Below are 27,501 nucleotides of genomic sequence, written 5' to 3'. Positions count from 1 at the left end.
CTTAGCTTAGTCATTGCTTCCATTAAATCTTTGCCAGAAGGTTTAAATAGATCGATACTTATAAAGTAACTCCATTTTAACAATTCTCAAATTTTTTAAGGGCGCATTTACGCATATCTGAATTGAATTCATATTTCTGACAACTGATGTGAAGCGTAATTGAAAAATAACCTTAAAGATAAGAATTGAGAGCCATTTCATACAGGTGTAGGTGCACCCTTTATTGGGATTACTTCTAAAACAAAAACAAATCAAATCAAATCAAATCAAAAAAAAGTCGTCAGAATCCTTAATTGTAAAATCAGATTGGATTTTTTTAACAAGGAATAAAAAAAGGGCAAATCAAAGCAATCAATTGATGAAACTTGTATATGAGTAAAAATACTCAAAAACGAAAGCTAAATTTGAAATTTGAAATCAAAATTTAGCTGGGATGAATATTTCGAGGGCATTGATAGATTCAACAAGACATAGAATAGTACCGTTCTATATATATCATATTATAACACTGGTAAGAATAATTACCACATTTGTAATTGCATTTTCGAAGAGTGCAAAGAAAAAGGTGCAGTATCTATTTACAATCCTAACGAAATATGCGCATTACTTGAAGAATCTACATTTAATAGTTGTAGTTCTACATATGATTATGGATCAGTTCGTCTTCTCTCTGATCAAGGACAGTTTGTTCAACAAAGAACATGTTATTTTAAATCAAGAACAGAAAATTATGTTATGGCATTTGGCCAAGGGGCTGAAAAGTCTGCTTCCAAAAAAAATTATGCATTCGAAGTCTCGGTTCATCAATGCGGAAAATATAAATCAGGTAAATTATATACACTCATACTTACTTTTGGAGATCTCAAATTTGCAAAAAACAATATTTCAAACAACAAATGTGGCTGTTATTCATCATACTATAACTATCTTTCTGGCAACTCGGGCATCTGTAACTACTCATCATTTATAGAAAACATACAAATTAACGGTGAATCTCTATTCTTCGGTAGTTTGGGCGGATTAAATCAAACACTTTCATATTGCAATATTATAGGAAACAAATTCGGAAATCATTCGATAATTAGCTCTGAAGTAACAACTAATGTTGATCATTGCATATTTTTAAAAAACGAAAATTATATGTTTATACAACAAAAAAATGATCGCACTATAACTATTTCAGATTCATATTTTGATTCAGTATCAACAACAGGAAGTGGAAGTGTTACATTTGTCAATCCGAACAAAGCATGCAATTTTAATAATTTTTCCCACTTTCATACCGAAATTTGTTTCGTTGAGCTATATAAATTTTCCAATAAGGTAACATATAATTCAAAAATTGCAAAAACATCTGCGACAGGCTTAATGTCTTCGAAAAAATAAAGATCGAGGGCATTAAATGATTAAGAAATATATAAAAGGACTCATGTACTATATTAATTTTTGTATGTATAGTTCAGATACTCTTATCATTCACCCGATTTATTTGGAAAGGATAGAATGAGGAAAAAAAAATCGGTGTAGGATTAATCAAAGGACATCTTGAAATAATTTAAATCCTTAGTGCAAAAGGGTTGAAATCGATTAATTAATACTGAATGGTAATTTTTGTTTGAGTATAATGATGCAAAAAATTTCTAAAACCTCGATTATTCCTTGTTTTCAAATGATTAATGTGTTATTTAATCTTAAGATTCGATTTGGCTCCATGTGATTTAAGAAAATTCATAATTATTTCGTCATTTGAGTATTCAAAAGGAGTCTGTCCATAAGAATTTTTCGCATTAACATCTGCCCCATGAGAAATAAGTGTTTCAACCATATTTATATTATTATTTTGAATTGCATAATGAAGTGCAGTAGTTCCATAACCATTTTTAAAATTAACATCTGCGCCATGGGAAATAAGCAAATTAACAAAATTTAATTTATTCTTTTTCGCAGCAATAATAAGTGCACTTGATCCTTCTTCACCTTTTCCATTTATATCTGCCCCATGCAAAATAAAGAATTCACAAAGAGACATAATATTGAAGTGTACCGATTCAGCCACGCATTTATTGATATCATTAAGCTTGTCTAAATAAACTAAAAATGCTTGAAGATTGTTATAAATCATACAATCTGCAATTTCAATTATTAAGTTGTATTCATTCATCAAGAAAGTAACAAAATCTATGTTATGCGTAGCAATTGCATAACTCATGCACACATTATTTGGCTTATACCATTTCAAGCATTCACTTATGATGTCTGGATTTCCTCCAATAAAAGAATAATTAAGACATTCTCTCGGAAATCCCGAAAGATCATTTTTACATTTGAGTTTTGTCCTTAAGAACCTAAAACAATTAACAGCACCATAATAACAGCAATATTGATAGAATCTGTAAGAAGCTAGATTAAGTTTATAGTCATTTTCTGCATATTCTGATTCTATGAACGAAACAAATGCTTTTATATCATCATTACAATCTCCATTTTTATCGGAAGCATAGTGATTGTAATGATAATCGAATACTAATTCTACGTATGCTGATTCTATTGGAATTTTCCCTATAAGTATATGTTGGAATAAAATTATGAGAGAATCATATGTTTTTGGATATTCTTGGAGGAATATTTTTAAAAGGATCATATATGATCCAATGTATCGAATATTGAATTGTGCTGCATATTTAATCGATTTTATGATCTCGGTTGGGGTAAATAATTTTGTTTCAATTAAATGAATTTTAATACGTTGGAAAAGTTCTTCAATTTTTCCATTATCGCTTGTATTTAGTCTGTACAATGCTTCGAATGTATTAATATAATCTTTATTCAACTCCATAAGCTCGTTATAATAAGATTTCTCCATAAATATTTTTAATGAAAAAAAGTGGTTTTTAAATCCGAAGTGTTTATGGAGAACTATTTTGCGTATAAGATTACACTAGGATTTAAGGCCGGGTACTTTAAAACACAAAGAAGATACTATACTTTCCACGTTAAAAACCCCCATACTGTTTTCAATTTTTTTCAATTTTCACCAAAATCGCAAAAGTATTTATAAAATTGATGAAATAATTGAATGTTAATTTCACTATTTATCAAATATTACATCTGTTGATAAACATCTATTTTGATGCATGTGAAATTCTACTTGTCACTTTTTTGAAGCAGGAAAAACTCAATATTAACTATTATAGGGATAACTGAAGGTTTAAAGAGTTATAATCAGATAAAAGCATTAGGGTATGGATCTACATCATCATGAGAATGTATCTAATACGATTAGAATGTAACAACATGTTGCAATGCCAGTAAAATACTTCATTTAGATTCCATACCAAATTTCGTATTTTAGAAGGGGGAGTCACCAAATTGTCAAACGATTAGACCAAAAATAAATTTAAAAAAATTTTATGTTTTTCCTGCTTTCTTTTCTATGTGTTTCATTTGAAACAACAAATAAACCAATAATTCTTACTGATTCAAACTTCAGTAAAGTTATCAAGGAGATTCCTATAGCATTTTTATATCTTCTCAAGAAAAAGATTTCATTTTGTGAAGAGTCACTCCCAGATTTCATAGAAGCATCTAAGATAATGAATGGAACAGTTCAATTTGTCATTATGGACTGCGATGATTCAAGAAAAACCTTCGATAAATACGGATTCAATGCGTATCCTTCATATTTCGTCTTTAGAAATGGCACAGTCACATATGAATACCCATATGGACGTGAAGCATACTCAATTGTCCAGTATTTAGAAAGAATTTCCGGAAAAGATGTGATTTCGATTAACAATGGACGCGATCTACGTGATTTTATTGACAGACAAGACCATGTCATTGTTCTTGCAGCCGAAGACATCGATCCAGAACTCCTCAGTATTTACACAGAAGTCGCAATCAAACTGAAAGACCGAATTCCATTTGTTGTTGTTGTAGATCCCGATGCAATTGAAATGCTTAACGTAGAAACAACTCCTATTATCCAATTATACAGAAATCAAGACCGAAAAGTTATTAATTTCCAACTTACAGTTAAAGAGTTCAACAAAGGCGATCTCGAGACATGGATTTATAATAACATCACACCACGCTACAAAGCCCGCAATTCTATTGCCTTCAGAGACCTCAATCACGATCCAAGATTTACATTGTTAGCATTTGTCGATAGTTCTAAGAAGAAATCATTGGATCTTCTTCACAAGATCATGAATGATGTTGTCGAAGAATTCGATCAGAATTTCTCTTACCTTTATTGCGATATTTACGATATGGGAAATATTGTTCTCAATTTAGGCTTTCTTGGCACTCACGACCCCTGTTTTGCCATTGTTAAGCTTACAAATGGCGAGATCAGGGACAAGCACCTTCTTTCGGACAAATACGACGCTACTCCTCGAAGAGTCCTGAATTTTGTCAGAAAATTCTATAATAATACGATCAACAAACAGTACAAGAGTGAACCAATTGATGAACCACCATCACAACAGAACTCTACAGTTAAAAAGTTGGTCGGAAGTAACTTTGTCGAAGAAGTTACAAATATTTCATATGACAAACTCATTTTATGCATCGCAAAGGACAACGAAGACAACAAAAAGGCTCTTCAGAATGTTAAACAGGTCGCTGATGATTTTCAACGTCAAAAAGTTGAATCTGTTATTTTTTATTACATTGATCTCACAAAGAACGAAATTCCTCTTAAATTACCTGAAAACAAGCCAGGATATCCAGAGCTTATCTTTTGGCCGGCTGGTCCAAAGGCTCAGCCAAATTTGCTACATGGAAATTCGACATCAAGAGAAATTATTGCATACGTCCTTGATTTGTCAAAGACTAAGTACAGATACAAAGTTCCGTTGAATCTTATGAAGAAGAGGATCGGCCCTGATCGTGAATTTACTAGTGAAAAAGAAAGAGAGGAATTCGAAGATTTGTAAAAAATAAAAATAAGTTTAGAAATGATTTTTTTTATACAAATGATTCATAATTAATGTTCCCCGTTTGTTGCTAAAAAATCTGCCAGTTATAACGGTTGTTTCCCCTCAAAAATGACAAATCTGATTGTTTTGGGTATCACCCCCATCTAAAATGAGCATTTTTTGACACTCGAGTGTCAAATTCAATGTATCGACTCAAGAATGAGGTTGATTTCAGACTTCAATATGAGCAATTGAATCATTTTGAAAAAGTTCTCAATTGCAGTCTAGTTTAAAACTCTGACTTAATATAAACTGGCCGGTTCCAGTTGAAGAGATTAAAATTTTGACACTGGGGAAGGTTTCACAGCACTTTTTCCTCAGAATTATTTACCTTCTTACAAAAAAAAAATCTGATACTCCATTATATATTTCTATTTACTTTGAGAGAATACTCTAAATTTGTAGTCCAGTTTCAAGCTCCCAATTCACCTTCTCTATTTAAACTTGAAGGGGTAGTACTGAAATTATATAATTATATATGTACATTATGAAAGTTTCACAAGCTCATCTTGGAGAAGATACAGTTTAAGTGGAGTCCTATTACTTATTGGGCACGTTGTATTATAACCTCACACACTAAAATTCGAATGGATTTGATTTGACTGGAAACTTTGATATTGCAAGCGTTTCAAAAACACATTTGTTGACACTTCATTATATTGATAGAAATCGTTGAGAATCAAATTTTCAATTTTTTGTTAAATAATAAGATTTCTATATGTCTTTTTGAGAATTTTGGTTAAGTAAATTAGTATGTAAGGTATACAGATCTTTGCTTTTGAGTACTTCGAAATGCTTCTGCAATTCTCTCTCGAAATTGTGATGCGTAAGCAGGAGCTCTTTGACAAAACTCCATAGCTAGTTTTCTTCTCTCTTCTGATACTTTCTCACGTTGTGCTAAAGCTTGAGAATAAGTCGGTGGAATTGTTGAAACAATTCCATTAGGTTCTTCGCCAAAAGGAATTGCAAATGGTTCAAAATCATATGGATCTAAAATATATGCTTGAGATCCCTGTTCAACATTGTATTTATCCCATAAATTATTTCCATTCGGAATTGTAAAGGATTTGTGAGCTGCGTTATAAGGACCGACGGCAATTCCAGTAGATTTATTCTTAATTATTGTTGGATTTAATGTAAATAAGAAAAATGTTGAATCTTTTGAATTCTCAATTTGAAGTTGTGAAGAAAATGTAGTAAACTTTGATTGGGTCGAATTAATTACGTTCATTTTATTGCATTTTGAAATAAATACTATACAATCAGTTATATCTGTAAAAGAAATGTTTACGATTTCCTTTAAGATGTATATTGAGCAATTTTTGCAATTACCTATTGTTATATCTTTCGCTTGTGTATCTTTTATGCAAATATTAGCGTCTGATTGTTCCTGAAGATTAAACTTTAACATGATTTTTATTCAAAAAAAGTGCACGTTTAAAAATTTATTTTGAGAATCTATTCATATGCTATCAAACTCTTTGCTCAAATGTATTGTTTCAGTCCTTCAGCTCATGCTCAGGAAATCTAAGAAACTCATGTGTTTGCTAATGAAAAAATTGCTCAAAATGATTAGGAAAAATTAAAAGTTTTTAAGTTAACATCGCATTAATTCTGCTTCAGGAATTCATTGCTGAGGAATCAAAGTGAAAATTTAAGATAAATTTAATAAATTTTTCAAAAAAATCTATGGAATAATCGATTGTAAACTTTCCGATCAATATTCATTCATCTAAATTAAAGTAACTAACATGAGATCATTGGCCGAATTTCAATATTAACCCTAATTTTGATAAAATTTTACAAATGATGCTGAGTTTAAGGGTGGCTTCCGACCAAATTGTCACTTTTTAGCCCAAGTGAGAAAATTTCGTAATTTATAACCAAGTTTTTTAAAATCTATATTTAATAAAGATTCTATTTTTCTTATTAAATTTCAAAAATGAGGGGGTTCGGAATCGTCCACAAATTGCCGAAAGGGTTTTTGCCAGCTTTGAATCCGCTTATTTTTATCGACCAAAATTATAATAAATATAATTTTCGATAAGTATTCTACCCAAATGATTCTTCAAAAAATTATTTTTCGGATTTTATTCCGTGAAAAAACGTTACAGAAAACGCCTATAAAATTTCGAATTTTCCCTAAAAAATTCAGTGCAGGTCAATTTAAGAGATTTTTCAAAAATAATCATTCAGTAGATAGGGTATAATATAGAGAAGCTTTATGAATAACTTAAAATCCGGGAAACTCAATATTCAACGAGAAAAACGCTTAACGAATCTCACTTTTGGTGTAAACATCACAAAAAATTGAGAGGGCTTTCTGGTCGGAAGCCTCCCTTAAGAAGAAATCAACATGATTCTTGCATTTTGATTTGTATGCAAGCTACCTGGTTAGCAAAACATTTCTGTGTACCAATTACATTTTTTTGAAATTTAATTACAAATCCGATCCACTTTTTTTAACTTACATGTGAAAAAAATGCATGCAATTAGCAGATACGGATCTTTGGGAAGTTTTAATAACCTTTCGTATGTTCAGAATTATGATAAAAAAACTGACATGAACAATTCGAAAAAAAATGAATGATCCAATCACGCATCGCGTTGTTTTAATTGGTGATTCACAAGTCGGAAAAACATCACTTATACATAGATTTGTTCGCAACTCATACGAAAAGCAACAAAAAAACACAGTTGGCGCCGTTTTTCATACATATGAAGAAGAAGTAAATAATCAAAAAGTAATTATGCAGATTTGGGATACAGCTGGTCAGGAAAAATATAGAAGCCTTGGACCTATTTACTATCGTAATGCTTCCGCCGGTATAGCTGTATACGACACTACAAACCCAGATTCTCTTGAAGGACTTCAACAATGGATAACAGATTTTAAACGCCATACAGACCAGCCACTTCTCTTTATCGTAGGAAATAAAATAGATATCGCAACTACAGATGCAAATGGACTTCGCGAAGAAGCTCAACCATTTGCTTATAGAAATGGAGCCCAGCTATTTTTGGCTTCTGCTAAAACAGGCGAAGGTGTTAAAGAAATGTTTAAATCAGTATTCACAGAACTTGTTAAATCTGGAAAACTTTCTGTTATGGAGAAATCAAAACCACAAGTTCAAAACAAAGAGAATCAGTCTGGCGGATGCTGCTAATTTCTATCTAGATTATTTTATATATATTTATTTTTCTGGAAAATAAATTCCTTTCTTTACTTAATATCCTCTATTTAAGTAAAAGTCATTTACACAACTAGTGCTCAATAACTTCAAATTTTTTATAAAATTATAACTTTTTTTCAAAATAAATTATTCTAATCATAATGAAATATGAACTATTACATATGCCATTAATAATCTGATCGTAATCTAATTGAATATTCAATATTTTGATCAAAAATTTGAAATTGGCATTATTTTTAATAGGTTAAAGTTAATGTGTAATAGCTTGTTTATATATATGAAATAGTGTTAAAAATGTTGATCAAAAATATAACAATTTATACAAATTAATGTGTCAAATGATTAAAGCAGAATTCCTTATCCTCGTAAGCTAAGCGTGAGCAACCTGGTTTTGCGCATTTTTTAACAAATTTCTGTGATTTGAATCTTGGATCTTTAGATAAGTGATTAATGCAGTAATCAAATGTAGGAACAGCAGCATTTGTGCATGATAATTCTTTGCAGCAAACAACTGGTGTTGGAAGGCCCATCTGTTCTGATTTCATTGCATATGAGGTACTTAAAGCTCTTTTGACTGAAATAAAATGTCCAGCAGACGAATATTGATTAGGGGTATCAATTGTTGCAAGAGTACTTGATTCGTTAACTTCCTCTTCCTCGTTTTGTGAAAATAGAACACTTTCGATTTGTGCTTGAGTAAGCATCTTTTTCATTTCATCCTGACTCAACTTTGGATGTTTTTCAATTGTTGGTAATGGAAATTGCTCAATATCTGGTACTTTAACGAGATCTTCTTCGAAAGGAACACCTTGAAGATGCTTTCCAACATCTTCTGGAATTGCAGGAGATGGCTCTCCAATGTTATGCTGGCGTAAAAATTGACGAAATGCTTCAGTTTTGTCTTTAGTTGCCATAATGCAATGAAAAGTGACACCCGAAACGCATGTTCAACCCTCACAAAGCGGATAAAGCGGACAAAGGTATACGCGCAATATGTCGTGAGGCTAAAGATGCAGAGCAGCGCTTGAGAAATGAAATACAAAATAGTGAGTACGTGAAAAATCAGATATTTAATAAAAAAATGACGCTTCAGAGACTCACAGATCAGTTTGAAGGAATAGAAAGTGAATCAAAACAATACAGAGATCAAGTTAACGAACTAAATCATCGAAAAGAGTTTTTACAAAAACAAAATTCAATGTTAAATCAGTTAATTCAGAATGTTATTACAGATACAAAGAGGAAATCGGGTAGATCACAATTTGAATTATCACAAGAAGACCGTGATCTTATATCTTCCTCAATAAACCAGTTTTATAAGAACTTAGATTTTGAGTGCGAGCCAGTAAATATTGATGAAATGAAAAAGGAACTTGTGAGTGTTAAAGCTCAACAGAAGACTTTACAAAATGAAATTGAAATTTTAAAAAGAATTTCTGGTCAATGGGATCCGGTTGATGATTTATCGATAGAAGTAGAAGATTTTGTACAGAAAATCAGTTTAGAACCAGAGATTGTACCAAAACAGCCAATGTCTGAAAGAATTTCAATTCCACAAGATCCATCACTTCTAGAAACATCACATCATGTGCATCGCTCATCAGTAAATCATACACCAGAAGTAATAGAGCAAGTTGAGAAAGAAATCGAAAAAAGAAACGTGTTATTAAACGAAAATCAGCAAATTTACAATCAACAGATCAATTCTCTGCAGAAAATAATTGACTTATCAAATAATTACAATTTACGACAAAATCAATCCAGAAAATTCGCAGATAATGAATTACTTTCAATTTCCGACAGTGAAGAAGAAGTTGACGTATATCCAATCACTATTCCGCAAATACAACAGCATGCCGACTCTTCTACAGCATTTCTTAACGAATATACAGACCTTTTGACAAATTTGACAAATTCTCTTCCAAAACCAACATTATTCAATGATTGCATAGCTACAGTACAACAGAATCTCAGTATACCAGATGTGAAGATCACAGAACCGATTGTTGACAGATTTACTCAAGCAAGTCCAGATTTAGCCAAATTATCAGTAGAACTTCAGAGTTTACAAAAATTACCAAGAGATATGATTGATACTATGTCTAATGTCCCAACAATTCCAACAAATCAAGATATAAATAGCGATGATCTCGAAAAAGAAACGCTAACACTAGAGCCAATCGATAATAGAGCTGTTGATGCATTATTAACACAAGTAGAGAAAATTTCTCCGGATCTTTCAAATCCTCTGAAGGAAATTATTGAAAAAAGTGACACTGAAATTTTCCATGAACTTGAACAGCCGGAAATTATTGAAATTGAGCCTTCCAATGCGGATCAGATAAACAAATTCAATGCAATGCTTAGTGATATCATTTCCATTGACTTCCCTGATGAATCTCAACTTCCAATTCCTTCGCATTCTCAAGATTCGCAAGTCATTAACGTCAAACCTGTAAATATACCAATGATTACAAATACAGTCTGCCAATACTTGAATCCCTCCCAACAGAATGTTGAATTTCTTGAAAAAGAAATTATTGAAATCAGAAAACGCCTCAAACTTGTTGATTACCAACTTAACTCGATAGAAGATGTTGAATTAGAAGTTAGTGATGATGAAATCAAGAGATTAGACGAAGAAATGCAGAGACTACAAAAAATTCTTGATGAAGATTTATCTTTATTCACAGAAAAACGCTCTATTTACTCTCGCATCAAGACAGAAAAGGATAATGTCCAGAAAGAACTCAATTCTCTTGAAGCACCAGATATGAATCAACTTGAGGAACTAGAACAAGAAGTTGGAAGGAAGCAGAGAGAATACGAAGCAAGAAAACAAAAGGCTGATGAAGAAATTCAGCAGTTCAGGGATTTAAGGTCCATGATGAAGATGAAAAAGACTTAAATTTAAATTATTTTTTTGTTTATATATTATTTTATAGAAATAAAATCTGTATTTTAACTATATTTGTTTCATATTTAGTTATTCTGATGGTTTTGCATCGTGAATATAATCATAAATAGATTTTGTTTCAGAATATTAAAGATATCTATGTTTTTTTCGAAATCAGTTATTAGCATTTCACATCTTTAATAATATACAGAGAATCAATATGTAATTTGCTCAATTATGTATGAACTTCAAGCATATTAACTTCTTTATTATTACCAATAACAAACGTTAGTTCATGTTGAAGCCACATACTTAGTTCTGGAAGTAGTTCATGTTATAAGAGGAGCACACACCATACAAAAAGCCAATCAAAAATTAACCCAAGACACCATCAAAAGATGCTCATATCCTTCTTAAAGATAGTTTCAAAGACATGAATTGCACAAGAAATCAGCTGAAATATAAACTTCAATAATATGGAACAATGAAATCGAAATTTGACTGAAACAATATAGAATATTAACTTTTTGTTTTTATATTTTGTAATTCGATTAGGTCAGTAATCATTCAATAGAGAATAAAAGCCTAAGTATCATCAATAACATTTTGGAGGATAGAGAATTTATGCATTGAAAAGTGACTTTTTTATTTTTACTCATGAAATTTATAATACATATCATTAGCATTAAACATTGTTATCGGAGATTAATTCAATTAAATTTTGAATTCATTCAAAGTTAATTGGTTGAAGTGAAATTATTTTTAATTATTATAGAAATATTGTTGTATTTACAATAAAAATTCAAAAATTCAAAAATTAAAAATCATACCAAATGAATGCCCACAACATACACATTTCTATTGATTTGTAAAATAAAATTCATTGTGTATTAAATTTTCTGAATATTCATTCAAACTTAATTCATAAGTATGCTTTGCTTCTTTGTTTTATCAGCTATATCTTATACACCTTCAATTTTTGGATACACAGGAACTGATACAGTTCAGGCACAAGAGACAGACTCTATTATTATCCTAAATGAAGTTCCAAAATCCAAAGATCCAAAACCAATTAGCGCAAAAGGATATTCTGATCCTCCAATTGAAGAAAATCAATATGTTTGGCCAGATCATGGCAAGACTTGCACGGATCAGCAACTTAATAACGAAACCAGCGGAATTCAAAGAGATTTCTGCAAATGGGCTGAAAGAGTAGACGAAGAAGAACTATATTACCATCCAGCTGGTTCAAAACAATTCTTCGGTGATGACGCTGTTATTAATACCTCAACCAGGTATAAAGCGAGAGTATTCCTTAATTCAAGGCGTGACTCTTATTATCCAACCGGCTTATATGCACCACCAGGTGAACTTATTACAATGGAGATACCTCCAAAAGCCGTTGGCAAAATAACTTTTATAATTAATAGACATGTTGATCCTGCAGCAAGCCATGCTGTCAGACTTGGCGGAACAAGGTGTGAATTCAGTCTTAGAGGTACTGTTACTCAATTCATGTGGCCATACGGCGGCACAATTGAATTTGCAGTCTCCTTAGATACGTTTAATGCAGGTGTAGATGTCAATGTTACAGGCGCAATCAGGAGTCCATATTTCATATATGGTGTAACTACAGATGAAGAATGGGAAGAAGAAGTTTCCAAATATCCTGGTCCAATACTATCCCTTGATTACGGCGCAGGTTTCGTGGCTGTCCCAAGCAAATTTGTCAGGAGTTATGTCAAACTTAACGATGCTATGGCCTTCTGGAGAAGTGTTTCCCGTGTTTTATATTCATGCAGTGAAGTATCTGCAGTTCCAAGAAGATCTGACGGAAGAGTTAGAACACCTCTTCGTACAACAGTTGATAGATTCGTCAGAGTGGGTACAGCTGTTGCCCTTACAGGCGGTAACCAAGTTTATGAGCCAATAGGTTGGCAAAGAGAGTGGACAAACTATGATTATGCAAAATGGGGATGCTGGGGCCAACTCCATGAATATGCACATCACTTCCAGAATGGTTGGGAATTTGGTGCATGGGGTGAAGTTTCAAATAATGTATTGAATCTTATTTCTATGTCTTTAATGACAGAAATTGATGCCACAAGAATGATTAATTTTTGGGGAAGCATTGCCATGTCTGGAGATTGGGCAAATACAGCACACCAAGCTGGTAATGTCAATGCAAAAGATTTATTGTATTGGTACGGTCTTCATTTGTATTGGTTTGGCCCAGATCGTCAACGTAAAATTATCCGTTCAACAAGAGATGGAAAATACTTTGCACGAAATGGTTCTTTTGTTAGCCAGTTTATGTTGACAATTTCTTATATTGCAAAGAGAGATATGAGGCCATATTTCAAGACATGGCCTAATCTGTACAATTACACAGCTTCTGTTACAGCAACTGCTGATTCTCTTCTTGATTCATGGGGATTCAAAGAGTTCCACCCAGTTTCAATTATTTATCAGACAGGTTATGTTTATGATGGTGAAGAATTTGAGACTGCAAAGCCATTTAGAATTCCTGCTCGCGAACCATATTTGTTTGATTTCGAACAGTTCAAGAAGACAAGAGATGAAATGCACACCTTCACATTCAAGAGAGTCATTCCAGGACAAGGAACATTCGAAGAAATTGGAACAGCTCAATATACCATCATCAGATGTGAAGTGTTGATTTTCTGGATCAACAACAATTTCTCCTATAGGCATTAGTGACCTAATTTCTACACTTGAAACGAGCTTCGGGATGAAGATTTTTGATATTCGTGCGCCTTCAAATGCCACATTCCCAATGTAAACTAATTGCGATTCTGGCTCAATATTTACTGTGCGTAATTGTCCACAATAAGCACAACAATAGTGTCCGATGCGAGTCACTGAATTCGGAATATTTAAATAAGTAATTCCAGTGCCTTGTAAAACTCCACCTGCCAGTTCATTCAGATTTTTAGGATGTATAATTTCTGTTAATTGTTTACAACCATTAAAGGCATAACCTTTGATTTCCATTAGGAATTCACAGTTAGTGAAATTAATCGAAGAAAGTTTTGAACAACCATTGAATGCAAGTTCACCAATTGTTTTAAGCATAGAACCCGGCGGAAATGTGACAGACAAAAGAGTATTTCGACTTCCTGCGAAAGCAAATATTCCGGTTGAGGGATTTCCGTAGATGATCTCACATGGTAATCGCAGGATAACATGAACACTACGATCTGTTGTAAATAGTATGCGATCATTATCAAGATAGTCTTCACCAACTACTATTCTCTAAAGATCTTGTAAGCAAACATGAGAGTTATGCTATTTTTTGTATATCCTGAAGCCATTACTACAACACATGATCACCATGTCATCACCTATCAAGATACCAAGAATATTTATTTTTGGATCTGAAAATTATAAATTAAGAATAGATGATATCTATATATTTCTATTCCATTCTATATTCAAGCAATATTCTGTGAACATCATTTTTGTATTTTAATCACAATTTAAACTCGTTTGAAAGATTTAATGATGAGACAAGGAAAGCTAGTTTTGTTTTCACAGGAAGAAGACTTATTTATATGTTCATCAATTAAAATTTGAAAAATAAATCCTGTAAACTTATTTTTTTCTAAATCTATATGGGATTATCAATGTAAGTGTTTCATTAAAAAATTAAATTCATAAAGTACACTTTTAAAATTTCGGCACCATGAAGTTAATCATACTTCTTGGTACGAAACAAATCGGAAATCTTGCGCTTTTATTTCCGGTAGTTTGTTCTTTTTTTTTTGGACAATAATTGCTTTTCATGAATTTCTTCGATTAAAGTCTTTTCATCATCATTAGTCGTTACATCAGAAGAAAAACATGATTATTATCAACTTGGAAAATATCAAAATTTGAAATCAATGAAGTAAGTGAACGAGATTAACAAATTTCTTACTATTCATAAGATGTCTATAGGATAAAAACTAAGAGGTCTTGTACTTGATAGTGAAATGTAATGAAAAATTTGAAATTATTATTGAAATTTTGTCAATTCAAGGTTTCTACCGATAAAATCATAGTTCCTCTGATAACACACGAGTTACAAAATACGGGTGCTTTGTCGTAAGGCGTTTTGATTTGTGCATCTCTGATTGTAAGATTCATAAAGTGATCAAATCCTGTTAGAATACCAGAAACTTCTCTATCTTTGTTTAACATAATCTTAACTTGTTTTTGTAAGTGCCCTTTTAATTCAGGATATGGAGGTTGTGCTTGAGTCATTTGGACACTCATAATAATGAAAACAATCATGACATTTTATTACTATTCTCTTGGTATCATATATAACACTTTAACAGAGTTTGTTGATTTAGCGATCTCTGAGTATGATTTGCTTTAATTTTCTCATTAATTTAACATATATCACTTAACATAAAATAAACGAAAGGTTTAATGATAATACAAACGAACTATCGATTTGCTAAAGAAAAATAAAACAAATCAAATAAAAAATTTTACAAACAAACAAATATATAAAGATTTTCCTAAAGATCACTTTGATCTTCATGTAATAAAGATAGTGGTGAACCATTTGGAAAGTTGTGCATGTATGGTTTTGGAGGATCACAATGAACTCTGAAAGAAGTGCCTTCTTTTCCTTCTCCAAGGAAATGATCGAAAACAACACTTCCATGTTTCAAATTATCATCACAAATATATTCAAAAGTTATGTTATTCTGGAAATTTTGAATATATTTATAAGGAATTTCACTTTCATTTGAGGAAAATACAGGCTCTGGAGGTGTCTCTGAATAATAATTGTTTCCGTATGGAGCATATATCATGTATCCCCAGATAATATCCATAAAATTGCCTTCGTAAGCAATTTCAGTAGTAATATGAGAACCGAAAACATGAGTCCATTCAACAAAGACATCTGTTCCATTTTTGTAAGTCCAAGTTGAAAATGAGGAATTCCAAATTAATTCAGTAATTTTATCAACAGAGTGATGATAAGATATTGGCTGATTATCAGGAGAGCCTTTTGATGTCGATTTTTCTGGGAGATCGCCGTTAATTAGCCCAATTTGATCAATATAATTCGAATAATTTGTTGAAATATTATTTATCGTTGAATAGAAGTCGATACAAGCACTAATTCTAATATCACTTACGAAATTAAATGCTTCGTAGTACTTTGAGCAATTTAAGATTCGAGGACCAAGGAATTTCATCATTGCTTGAGAAACAAAGAACCCTGCACCACCTTGGCAAAAGTAATAATTGGATTGATTCGATTGGTAAAATTTAATAAGAGAAGGGAAGATTGCAAATTGATGACCGAGAATTCGCTGTTCTGTATAGTTAAAATCTTTTAAGTTTTTAATGATACCGTTAGGAAAGAGAAATGTATCATCGTCTCCTAAAAAGTACCATTTTTTGTTCGGATATCTGCGATATAAATCTGAAAATGCAATTAGATGGCGAGATTGTGCATGATTCCACACATTATCAAAATTTGTACCAACCAAATGATGAGCAAAAGTTGGAATCGTATGAAATGTGATATTTAAGTGATTGGAACTATTTAATACTTCATAAACATCATCCATATCGAGATAATCTGAATAAATGTCGATAGAAGGAACAAATTTTAACCATGTTTTTGCCAAAGGCAAAATTCTAGATTTTATCATTTTTTTTCCAGTCCATATTCCAAAAGCGAAGTCATGCATTGTAATGTTTTCAGCTTCTTCACTTGAAATATGCACTAAAAGTAGTTGGATTAACATATGTTTGAATGATCTAAAAAGATATCTTTGAAAAAAGTAATAAGGATATACTGAATAATCAATAATTTAGGGACTGGAGCACTAAGTTATCTTAAATACCTAGAGTGAAAGCCTTATCCTTATTAATTTCTTTTTTTGATTTCAATATTTGATACATGCTAGCCCAAAATCAAATTTTTATATATGACATATCTATTATAATCTATCTATGATAATATTATTTTAATTCAAATATTTACATGCTTTTCATAAGAATTCAATCGTCCTTTCTTTACATATAATCAAAATATATATACAAGTATAATAGCTCACAGAGAATAACTTTTAGACCCGAATAAAAGTGACAAATTTCAATGATCGATTACCATGTCTATCATTATTACGGTACATTATTCATTTTTAAATGATGATTATACTTTTGAATCCTTTGAAATTATTTTGTATGACCCGAAGTATATTATGTTTCGCACATGCAATAATTAATACATAATTCTGGATGAACCATTTTAGACCCATTCAATTTTTTTCAATTTTTATTTGAGAAAATTAAACTATGAGAAAGAAGAACGTATAATTTTATTTCTAACATCAGATAAGTGGATTTAAGATCAACTCACACACAGGCGGAGATCGGCGATCTATTCCAATTTCACCTATGATTCCTCAAATTATTAGACCAAAAAATGTGACTCCAAAGCCACCACCAATTGTAATACCACTTGGTAAGCCAGCAGAAAATACTGTGGCAACACCAGGAGTAAGAAATTTCACAAGTTTTACAAAAAATACTTCAATTTTACCCACAAAATTACCTCCTTTAACTCCTCATGCACATATTTTAGTCGATCTCAATCCTCTACTTCAGAGAATTGATATGAATACAAAATACGAACTCGTTCAACTTGTCTTTTTTCAAGATGAAGTTGAAGATCCAGAAATCAAAAAGAAAACAGAAACATTATCGAATATACTAAAATTGATGAACGATCCTATATACAGACATGGCGTTTCAAATGACATTTTTATCTCCATATTTCAACTTTGCACTTCACATATCTTCCGAAACTCCATCAGACTTCAAGACCGAAACGAATTCTCAGAGGTAAAGATTATGTATCGAATCACTAACCAGGAACACCTCAAAATCTGTCATCAACTTTTACGAGCATTAATGCTCGACCATAGTACGTTTACTTCTCTACTGACATCGAGTCTATGCAAGTCCTTGGTGAATTCTCTCGATACTCCAGTCTTAGAAGAGCAACAGCAATTCGAGGAAACAATAAAATTAATTATTGAATCATATATTGGACAAAGACATGATATACTGCATTATATGACTGATCAGATAATAGCTTATTACGATAATGTCAACCAATATTCTTCGATTGCTCCAATATTACGATTATTTTTCTCTTATTACACATCTCTTCAACCACCAATGAAACAATCCGCATTCTTAACATTCAGAACTGTTTTTTATCCGCTTTATTCGACGCCTTACGCTTACAATTTTGAACAAGCTTTATCAGAGCTCTCTTTGTTCTTTCAGATACAAGATCCAGCAACAACATTCTGGTGTTTGAAATATTTATACATGCATTGGCCGAAAGCTAATCCGAAAAAGATAAATACGTTTTTAAATCAACTGACCAACATTCTACCATATCTTCCTGAAGGAGTTTTTCAAGCTTCTGCACCTCTGATACTTCAATCTTTCGCAAATGTAATTTCTTCACCTCATGTTGCTACATGCGTTAATGCGATCATTTATTGCAATAACGAACAGTTCTTACAAGCGTTTAAGAATGTTCCACAGCTCGTTGTTCAGTATCTTTTGCCGGCTGTGAAGTCTGCAATCGATATATGGAAAAACGATGCAAGAGAATTGGCTTCACAACTTCGCTCCAAGTTGACAACGTTCGAGCGATCAAAACAAGCCAAGGAAATTCCTCCGACAAAGGACACAAAAGCAATTTGGAGCTCAATTGCAGATATAGCCAAAACTAATGACGATTCATTAAACAATTGGAGGATAGATGATACACTATAATTTGTTTTTTATTATAAATTGTTTTAATATTACTATGAATTAATTATCTTCTTTTTTTTTCAGCCTCTATAATCCCAAAACAATCTAAACATTTATAATTCTCATCGTCAGTAAATGTTTATTGCTAAACAATTTAATTTTATGCATCATGCAAATCTTGATGTAAACGAAGTTTCAAATTTCTCAAGCTTTCATTCTGGGCACACAAGTACTCAGAATGTTAAAAAGATCGTAGCACCGACATTTATTTTGAAGATCACAGCATCAAAAAAAAAGATTATCATTAAACAATAAGCATCTTTTATAGACAAGTGTGTATACTCTCATTTTTGTTTTGACTATACAAATTGTAGAAAATGTGTCACTGTGTTTAATGGAAATTTTCAAATTTGTGAATGCCCAGCTCATAATGTATGCTTTTCCATTTTTATCTTTTTCATTGATATTTGCACCATGTGAAATAAGAAGTTCGGCGATTTCTTTATTATTTTTATATGCTGTATGATGAAGAGGAGTCTCTCCATTTTTATCTTTTTCGTTGATATTTGCACCATGTGAAATAAGAAGTTCGGCGATTTCTTTATTATTTTTATATGCTGTATGATGAAGAGGAGTCTCTCCATTTTTTTCTTTTTCATTGATATTTGCACCATGTGAAATAAGAAGTTCGGCCGTTTCTTTACTATTAAATTTTGCAGCTATATGAAGAGCAGTTTCCTCATCTTTATCTTTTTCATTGATATTTGCACCATGTGAAAGAAGAATTTCGGCCGTTTCTTTGCTATAGGGTGTCCAAAGGTGCGTTTAGCACAGCGCTCTATATGAGACTATTAAAGGAGATATATGCTGATTATAAATATATAATAAAAAATATGAATATATGTATATGATGAGTAAGTTGTATTTTGGCGCCATGCCGAGATATAAAATGAATTTTGAGACAAGAGGCGGTTTCGCGGGAAATTTTGGCGGGATTTTTTTCATTTTTTTAATGAATCATAAAGAAAACATCCTCGCTCTTGCAAAAAAATGCAAAGACTGTAAAAAATCTACGAGACATTGGTAAAATGCTTCGGTATGGATGCTCCTAGCTATTCCACTGTAACGTATCATGTTAGGATGTATCACTTCATGAACAAAAAGGCGCCCATCATAAAAATTGACAAAAAATCGCCGGATCAAAGAAAAATCAAAGCAATTCTTCAAGCGCTAGATGAAGACCCAAGAGCATCACTCAGAAGGATAGAGGAGATGACAAAGATACCACGTACAACAGTCAGTTATTATCTGCACAATTATTTGAACTACAAACTAGCGTATACACGTTGGGTTCCGCACAACCTTAATTCAGTTCAAAAAAAATCTAGAGTCCAATCTTCGAAAGAGCTCCTCTCTATATTGGGTGCGTATCAATCCAAGAAGTTTCGCTTTTTAGTAACAGGGGACGAGTCTTGGTTTCAATATGCAACAGAAGCCAAAATCATGTGGATCCCGAAGGATGAAAATCCGCAAACATTCCCGAAGAAAAAAATTGACACACCAATGATGATGTTGTCGGTTTTTTGGGGCGTGAATGACATCATCGCAATTGATATTCATCAAAAACCTAATACGATGAATGCTCAGTATCTAATTGACAATGTTCTTACTCAAATTATCAATTCTGATGAGTTTGAGAAATCCAAACAACAAAAACAAAAGTTTGCAATTCATTTTGATAATTCAAGAGTTCACAAAAGTCATAAGGTAATGAATTACTTGTTGGAAAACAATGTCAAAGTTGTTCCAAACCCAATTTATTCACCTGATATTGCACCCTCTGACTTTTATTTATTCGGCACGCTAAAAAAGAGAGCTGAAGGACGCGAATTCGCGAGTCCAGATGATCTTGAAAATTTTGTAAGAGAGCAATTTGAGCAATTTTCTCATGATGATTTAAAGCGTGTCTTTGAAGCCTGGATCGATCGCTGCGAACGCGTGATTGAATCCAATGGTGATTATATTTAAATAAACTTTATATATATGTAACTTGTTTATTTTTATTCGCAGTATTCAGGTTTGTGCTAAACACACCTTTGGACACCCTATATTATTTTCTGCTGCAACATGAATAGGGGTTCTTTGAAAGTAATCTTTTTGATTGATACATGCCCCATGTGAAATAAGAAGTTCGGCAATTTCTTTTCGATTATAAGTTGTTGCATAATGAAGAGGAGATTCCTGCAATATACCTTTATCATTGATATTTGCACCATGCAAAAGGAAGTATTCACAAAGGGATAGGATTCCGAATCTTATTGAATAAACAAAACAATCTTGAACATCATTAGTTTGATCGTAATAAACTAAAAATGCATCAAGATTGTTAAACCATACACAACGTTTTAATTTGATCTTAATATTAAATTCATTCATCAAGAATGTAACAAAATCAATGTTGTGTGAAATGATTGCATATTCCATGCAATATTTATTTGGTTGTTGATATTTCAAACATTCACTCATGATCTCTTGATTTCCTCCTAAAAACGATAATTGAAGACATTTTTGAGTTATTTCTGAGTTAAATTTCGTTCTTAATAACTTGAAACAATCAACTGCTCCATGGTAACAACATAATTCAAGTAATGAATATCCAAAATAATAAACTGGATATAATTTGCTTTTAAGTTTTTGATCTTTATCAAATTCATCTCTTTCAGTGAAGTATATGAATCTTTCAAGGTCATTATACATAATTGCTCTGTAAATTGTATCTTCTGTATGAATATCGATATTTTCTAATTTAATTGTTCCGAAATTGTCAGATTTGTTTAATTTAATTTCATATTCTTTATAAAATAGGTATTCAAAAGTTAATGGAACATTGATTTCTTCGCTTATTTGATAATTATCATATATGAGTTTGGCGAGAGAAAAATAAGCCTTTGTATAGCGATTATTAAACGGAATAATGTATAAAATGTCAATTATAATAGTATGAGGAAGACGTTTCTTTGAATCAATCAATTCTGTTTTGAGCATTTTGTAAATCTTGTTTATTTCTTCTTCATTTTCAGTTTTCAGCTGATACAATGCATTATATGAATCGATGTAGTATTTGCACATACTTCGCAATTCACTGTATTTATTTGGGTGAGTGTCTTGATTGGACATTAAGGGTGTAAACCGGCCCATTTTTTTTACCAGTGTACACCCTTAATAATTTTTTTATAAGGACACATTTCAATTTTACTATTTAAAAATCATTGGGGAAAATAAATGCTATATTGTATCTGTGGAAAAACATTGATCACAAAGATTTCGGATATAAATTATGCATTTTGATTAAGTTTTTAGATATAAAATAACACAACAACAACAGGAATGTCTAATTCAATAAGATTTTCTTGATCGAACTTGAATAATTTTTAAAAAGGGCATAGTTACCGTTTGCCATATACAAATATTCACCAAATTCATTAGAAGGAAAATACTATGTAAAAAAAAAAAAAAAAAAAAAAAAAGGTAGTGGGGCTTCCAGGCACTTCGTGCCCTCTAGCCCCTAAGAAACTAGAGGAGGAATGAGACAAAGACCAGATGAAAAAAATAAAATATTATAATAAAATTAAATTTTTAGTCTTAAATTGTTTTTTTATTCGGTATATTCTGAATCTTGAATGTCTTGGAAATTTTCTTCTTCTTCGCTCTCTGAGGTGAGGATTTCTTCGACTTCTTCTTCTTCGCCATTGGGATCAACAAATCCTGCAATGAAAACTTTGTATATACCTTCTTGAGGAGTCTCTATGATGAAAGTCGTATTGTTGAGGAAATGGAACTCGACATCTTGAACAAATTGGCAACTGCTGTGTGTGAATTTTGCAATTGTGAGAGGCTTTCCTTTATAGCCCTTGGGAAAGCTTGAGATAGTTACTGTTCCTCCATATGGAACTCTGGCAGGAATATCTAAAGCAACAGTTGTTATAACGTGGAAATTGTCTACGAATTGAGGCATAGGTTCAATGCAGTATAGTCGTTTTGACTGGTTGTCTTTTGTGTAGAAATATAAATAGAATGACCTTTCACCATGTTCATTCAATTCTTCCAAATAATTGTATGAATTTGGATATAAACGGACAAATTCAGCAACTTTAACTTCTTGTAAATGCTTCTGCAAGTTCTTTGGAAACAAGTGAATGAACTGGTCAATAGCTTGCAACGCTATGAGATTGGCAGTAACGGGTAAATATGAAGCAAACATGTCAACAAGTACGCCAGGGTCTTTGATTTCGTTTTCAAGAGGCTGAATGGCATCCATGACAGCTTGAAACATCTCGTTATAATCTCGATTGTCTTCTGAACCCCACTGTTCATTTAACTTATCTAACAATTCTAACCTTTGCTTTGCGTATTTTCTACGAACTTTCTCTGAAAGAGGAGTGTCGCTATCTTGTGTGTCTTGAATTTGAGACTTAAATTGTTTGCAAAAGGCGAGATATCGTGTTTGCGACCTAGTGGTCATTGCAGAATGTGTTTCTGTATGTTCGATTGGATGTGTTTCTGTATTTTCGGGTGGTTGTGTTTCTGTATGTTCGATTGGAGTCTGATTGGTATGAACTTCTTCTGAAAATGCTTCTGTTCCGATAGTTGTTGTTGCTTGACCTGTTGGCTGAGCTGTATCTGTTGTGTTTTGAGAAGAAGAACTCAAATTGTTGGACAATTTGTTTGCAATTGTATGAGGAAGTTGCTTTGGTATTATAGGAGGTCGTAAGGGTTTTGAGAATGGTGAGACATAAGTTGTAGGAACTTTAACTGCAGAGGTAGTCGACGAATTGTTTGCAATTGTATGAGGAAGTTGCTTTGGTATTATAGGAGGTTGTAAGGGTTTTGAGAATGGTGAGACATAAGTTGTAGGAACTTTAACTGCAGAGGTAGTCGACGAATTGTTTGCAATTGTATGAGGAAGTTGCTTTGGTATTATAGGAGGTTGTAAGGGTTTTGAGAATGGTGAGACATAAGTTGTAGGAACTTTAACTGCAGAGGTAGTCGACGAATTGTTTGCGACACTTTTTCTTCCTTCCATTAGACAAAAATAAACTGTTTTTTTCGGACTACTCATAGAAAAGTTTAAAATAAACCGTTTTCGTCAACGGAGACCCCCTCTATTTTTTTATTTTATTTAATAGTTACCGTTGGAAAACCGTTCCATCTCAAATATTGAATGAACTATAAACGTTTTTTGTTTTCTATATATACTTTTTTGTCCAACGGTAAAACTTTTTACACAACGGTTTTTGAGAGTCGTCGCTGTTGACCGAGTAGTTTTTTGTGCTGAACAAAAAGTGTCATATAAACATCTGTCAAAAACCGCTTTTTAACTTCACTTAAAATGCCACGTAAGCTACGTAAGAATATACGTAAGAGGAAGAGAGCATTGAAACATCCAATAGTAAAACTGACACCACAACAACAGTTGCAACAACAAATGCTGAATGACCCCACTATGTTGCAACAAATGTCAAGCAACCCTATGCTTTTAAACCGAGTTATTGGTGCACAGAGTGGAGGTTTAAGAGCGGCACTTTTAGCGAAAATGGCAGGCTATGGTGGAGCTGCAGACGGAACAGCTTATAACCCTCAAAGTCAAATGAATTTGAGTTCACTCAAAAATCAAATAACAGATGTCAAAAAGTCAAACATAGACATACAGAAACAAATAAGTGAAAACGAAAAGAAACTAGAATATGACAGACACACAAAGAAACTCAATGAGTTAAACGTAGAGAAAAAGAAGAAAGAAGAACAACTGAAAGAACTAAGTACAGAGGAATATGCGAAAAAAGTGTCAGAAAAAGCAGCAGAAGTAGCAAAAATGGAACAAGATGTCATAAATTTGAAAAACCATACTACTCAATATAAAGTACTGAAAGATGAAGAAATAAAACAAAAAGCCCTGAAGACATATATGGATAGCGATGAGTATAAAAAAGAAGTTGAAGCAAATGTAAAGGCAGAAAAACTTTTACAGTTGCAAAACCAAACCGTACAGTATGAAAACTTAGCACAAGAAAGTAAAAATAACGACGCGGCTATGCAAAAGGCAATGAAAAGCGCAGAATATATAAAAGCCAACAATGACTGGTTAGATGCCCAAGCCAACGCTAAAGCAGCCCAACTCATAGGGTCAATAAGGACAAAAATACAAGCGGATGAAGACAGTTCAAATGAAGCTTTAACAAATGCTGACTTTAAGAACGCCTTCGAAGCTCTTCATAGTAAGGTGAAACAAGTGAACGACTTCTCATCTGGAAAGAAACTGAAGTCTGAAGGTTTCGACAACGAGTTAAAAGAAGTAGCACAAAATATGACGAAAATAACAGATGCAGCAACGAGACAGGCAGTTCAAAGTGCCTATGACGCCGTTAGAGCAACTGTTGTGAAAAGTCAAGAAAAAGAGTTACAACAGACCAAAACAGACCTAGTAAATGCTTTCTTAAGAACGAAAAGTCAGGTAGGACATTACGCTGCAGATGGAACATATGTGCCAGCTGGTGGAACTTATATACCACCAAACCCTCCAAGAGAAGCACCTGCACCAGGACTACCTAGAACATTTACATCGTCACATGGACACAGACACAGGCATGCACCAAAACCAACACAACAACCAACAGTTCAAAACCCTGCACAACAACCAACAGTTCAAAATCCAGCACAACAACAACAACCAGCACAGCAACCACCTCCACAACCAGCACAACAACCACAAACAGAGCAAGGACATAAAAGAAGTAGAGAACAAGGAAACCAAGAATTCTTAAAAATGCTTAAAGAAGAGTGTGGTTTCCCAGATACTATTGACTTTAGTGACAGATATAAAGAAGCTATTGGAAAGTTCAAGGATGGAAATACTGACCCGAACCTATTTAGCTTTATGACTCAGCACCAAATGGGATATAATTTCAAACCTGGAAAATACAAGCTCGCTAAGGGATATGATTTAATAGCATATCATCCAAATGACATGAACGAATTTACTCCGAGATATTTGATGTCAGAGCTAAATGACAATACAACTTTCGTCATGAAACGCGTAAAAAATAGAGACGGAACGAAAGAACAAAAGCTTATGAATGCGGATGACGTAGATAGGGAAATTGTTGAAAACGGTCTCGGAATATATGAAATGCCAGCAGATGAGGTACAAGAAACTCCACAGGAAGAAGTTCAGATACAACCAGACATGGAAGAAATAGTTCAGCAACAACAGCTAGAAGAGCCTGAAGGAAACGAACAAGTCACTCCTTTGGAAACTAACTTCACAGAACTAGATGAAGATTTGGAACAGCCGAAAAATCTTGACCCTCAACAAGAGCATGAGGTGAATATGGAATCTTTCCAAGAGTCTAAGAAAGATTCGGCTGACATAGTAGAAGAATATCGAAAAATGTTTGCCGACATACAAAAGACTCCAACACCAGATGAAAATATTCAGCATAGAATGGAAGTACTGAAAAAAAATGTACACAAATACAACAACCCTTTTTACTTACGAGCATTTAACGTTCAATCTTCGGATGAACTCGGTGAAGATAAAAGGTTAAATTTCAAGAAAACATATAGAAATGAAACATTGTTTAAAGTTCATTCAGAACCTAGCCAATATGGAAACAAACCTACTTTTGTTTCTGCAGACGATGGAACTACAATGAGATGGGGTCATAAAGCTAATTCGGATAGGTGGTTCATAAACTTACAACCTCAATTCCAAGAAGTTGTAGACGCAATGGAAGCGAATGGTGAACGAGATATAGCTGGTATTTTCAGCGCGGCTTTAATGCCATTGAAAGATATGAAAGATGCAGATATTTTGGACCAGTATGAAATGAACATGGCTGATGGAAATATAACACCTGACGTTCTAGAACATTTATCTCAAAGAACTACACAGAACCATAGAGATGGTATATTTGGTGAAGAGTTTAGAAAGAAAGTTAGGGAGAGAGAAGGAAGAGAACCTATTGTACATGACCTTGCAAACGAAAGTTTACAAAATGTCATAAAAACTTACTTTGCAGACAATGAACCGAGAAGGGATGAATATTTAAGAAAACTCAAATGGACAGTACCAAATGAAATGTTAGTATTGAAAAACATGTTCCTTGACAAAATAAAACCAACTACAGAAATAAATGACGAAAGACTGAAAGATTGGGTAAAAGCTTTCCCATTCACAAAAGATATTGTTGGTAACATGGAAAGAAAACCAGAATGGCTACAAAAACATATATTTGGAAACGAGCTTATTCCATATGGACAGGCACTGTTTGAAGAGCTTGAACCTGAAACTCAGGAAAGAGTCATGCAAACAATACGCGAAGACTCAAATACAGACTATGACAAACTCTTTCTAGGATATAGGTTACCTGAGATGGGCGACCAGAGCCAAAAGGCAAAAAGGACATGGGAAATTTGCAACATACTAGATGAACATAATGCAAAGATGCAACAACTTCAAGCAGAGGGCAATGAAGGAAAAAGAAGAGTTAAAAACTCAGTCAGGAAGAAAGTAAAGCTTGGTCGGAGTGGGTTCTATTATGACATATAAATCCAACTATTC

The 27,501-nt window shown here is 32.8% G+C and overlaps 12 protein-coding genes and 1 pseudogene across 13 annotated transcripts, besides 4 other annotated features; 7 read left to right on the top strand and 6 right to left on the bottom strand.

Annotated features, from left to right (window-relative positions):
- Positions 1–287: 287 nt before the first annotated feature.
- TVAGG3_0292170 (spectrin binding) lies at positions 288–2,863 on the bottom strand (the record flags this gene model as incomplete). Its single annotated transcript, XM_001583853.1, has 1 exon — positions 1,682–2,863. The coding sequence occupies one exon, from the start codon at positions 2,861–2,863 to the stop codon at positions 1,682–1,684; it is 1,182 nt and encodes a 393-aa protein (XP_001583903.1).
- A 540-nt stretch (positions 2,864–3,403) lies between these two features.
- On the top strand, positions 3,404–4,962 carry TVAGG3_0292160 (intramolecular oxidoreductase activity, transposing S-S bonds; the record flags this gene model as incomplete). The annotated part of the gene is made up of 1 exon (XM_001583854.1): positions 3,411–4,940. The coding sequence occupies one exon, from the start codon at positions 3,411–3,413 to the stop codon at positions 4,938–4,940; it is 1,530 nt and encodes a 509-aa protein (XP_001583904.1).
- Positions 4,963–5,730: 768 nt separating this feature from the next.
- TVAGG3_0292150 (maintenance of Golgi location) lies at positions 5,731–6,393 on the bottom strand (the record flags this gene model as incomplete). The annotated part of the gene is made up of 1 exon (XM_001583855.1): positions 5,731–6,393. The coding sequence occupies one exon, from the start codon at positions 6,391–6,393 to the stop codon at positions 5,731–5,733; it is 663 nt and encodes a 220-aa protein (XP_001583905.1).
- A 411-nt stretch (positions 6,394–6,804) lies between these two features.
- Positions 6,805–7,322: a mobile genetic element.
- Positions 7,323–7,557: 235 nt separating this feature from the next.
- TVAGG3_0292130 (small Rab GTPase RabX13) lies at positions 7,558–8,256 on the top strand (the record flags this gene model as incomplete). The annotated part of the gene is made up of 1 exon (XM_001583856.1): positions 7,565–8,149. One exon carries the CDS (start codon positions 7,565–7,567, stop codon positions 8,147–8,149), a length of 585 nt encoding a protein of 194 aa, XP_001583906.1.
- Positions 8,257–8,502: 246 nt separating this feature from the next.
- TVAGG3_0292120 (putative DNA-binding domain family) lies at positions 8,503–9,090 on the bottom strand (the record flags this gene model as incomplete). The annotated part of the gene is made up of 1 exon (XM_001583857.1): positions 8,503–9,090. One exon carries the CDS (start codon positions 9,088–9,090, stop codon positions 8,503–8,505), a length of 588 nt encoding a protein of 195 aa, XP_001583907.1.
- A 29-nt stretch (positions 9,091–9,119) lies between these two features.
- On the top strand, positions 9,120–11,084 carry TVAGG3_0292110 (uncharacterized protein; the record flags this gene model as incomplete). The annotated part of the gene is made up of 1 exon (XM_001583858.1): positions 9,120–11,084. The coding sequence occupies one exon, from the start codon at positions 9,120–9,122 to the stop codon at positions 11,082–11,084; it is 1,965 nt and encodes a 654-aa protein (XP_001583908.1).
- A 918-nt stretch (positions 11,085–12,002) lies between these two features.
- Positions 12,003–13,790, top strand: TVAGG3_0292100 (experimental autoimmune prostatitis antigen 2-related family; the record flags this gene model as incomplete). The annotated part of the gene is made up of 1 exon (XM_001583859.1): positions 12,003–13,790. One exon carries the CDS (start codon positions 12,003–12,005, stop codon positions 13,788–13,790), a length of 1,788 nt encoding a protein of 595 aa, XP_001583909.1.
- A 1,314-nt stretch (positions 13,791–15,104) lies between these two features.
- Positions 15,105–15,350, bottom strand: TVAGG3_0292090 (small nuclear ribonucleoprotein G family; the record flags this gene model as incomplete). The annotated part of the gene is made up of 1 exon (XM_001583860.1): positions 15,105–15,350. The coding sequence occupies one exon, from the start codon at positions 15,348–15,350 to the stop codon at positions 15,105–15,107; it is 246 nt and encodes an 81-aa protein (XP_001583910.1).
- Positions 15,351–15,557: 207 nt separating this feature from the next.
- On the bottom strand, positions 15,558–16,867 carry TVAGG3_0292080 (fringe-like family; the record flags this gene model as incomplete). The annotated part of the gene is made up of 1 exon (XM_001583861.1): positions 15,602–16,792. The coding sequence occupies one exon, from the start codon at positions 16,790–16,792 to the stop codon at positions 15,602–15,604; it is 1,191 nt and encodes a 396-aa protein (XP_001583911.1).
- A 503-nt stretch (positions 16,868–17,370) lies between these two features.
- On the top strand, positions 17,371–18,941 carry TVAGG3_0292070 (protein phosphatase regulator protein; the record flags this gene model as incomplete). Its single annotated transcript, XM_001583862.1, has 1 exon — positions 17,505–18,902. The coding sequence occupies one exon, from the start codon at positions 17,505–17,507 to the stop codon at positions 18,900–18,902; it is 1,398 nt and encodes a 465-aa protein (XP_001583912.1).
- Positions 18,942–19,686: 745 nt separating this feature from the next.
- Positions 19,687–19,714: a terminal%2Cinverted (terminal inverted repeat of Mariner transposon ID:TVAGG3_0292050).
- Positions 19,687–20,989: a mobile genetic element.
- Positions 19,783–20,909, top strand: TVAGG3_0292060 (annotated as a pseudogene). Its single transcript has one exon. A coding segment is annotated over exon 1 (1,127 nt).
- Positions 20,962–20,989: a terminal%2Cinverted (terminal inverted repeat of Mariner transposon ID:TVAGG3_0292050).
- Positions 20,990–22,536: 1,547 nt separating this feature from the next.
- Positions 22,537–23,964, bottom strand: TVAGG3_0292040 (attachment subunit-related family; the record flags this gene model as incomplete). The annotated part of the gene is made up of 1 exon (XM_051229156.1): positions 22,537–23,964. The coding sequence occupies one exon, from the start codon at positions 23,962–23,964 to the stop codon at positions 22,537–22,539; it is 1,428 nt and encodes a 475-aa protein (XP_051098886.1).
- Positions 23,965–24,270: 306 nt separating this feature from the next.
- On the top strand, positions 24,271–27,243 carry TVAGG3_0292030 (protein of unknown function, DUF4106 family; the record flags this gene model as incomplete). The annotated part of the gene is made up of 1 exon (XM_051229155.1): positions 24,271–27,243. A coding segment is annotated over one exon (2,973 nt), but the record flags the coding sequence as incomplete, so codon positions are not given.
- Between the last annotated feature and the right edge of the window lie 258 nt (positions 27,244–27,501).

The sequence above is a fragment of the Trichomonas vaginalis genome, chromosome V, assembly GCF_026262505.1.
Source record: "Trichomonas vaginalis G3 chromosome V, whole genome shotgun sequence".
In the NCBI taxonomy this organism is placed as follows: domain Eukaryota; phylum Parabasalia; order Trichomonadida; family Trichomonadidae; genus Trichomonas; species Trichomonas vaginalis.
This window is presented reverse-complemented; position numbering and strand designations above follow the sequence as displayed.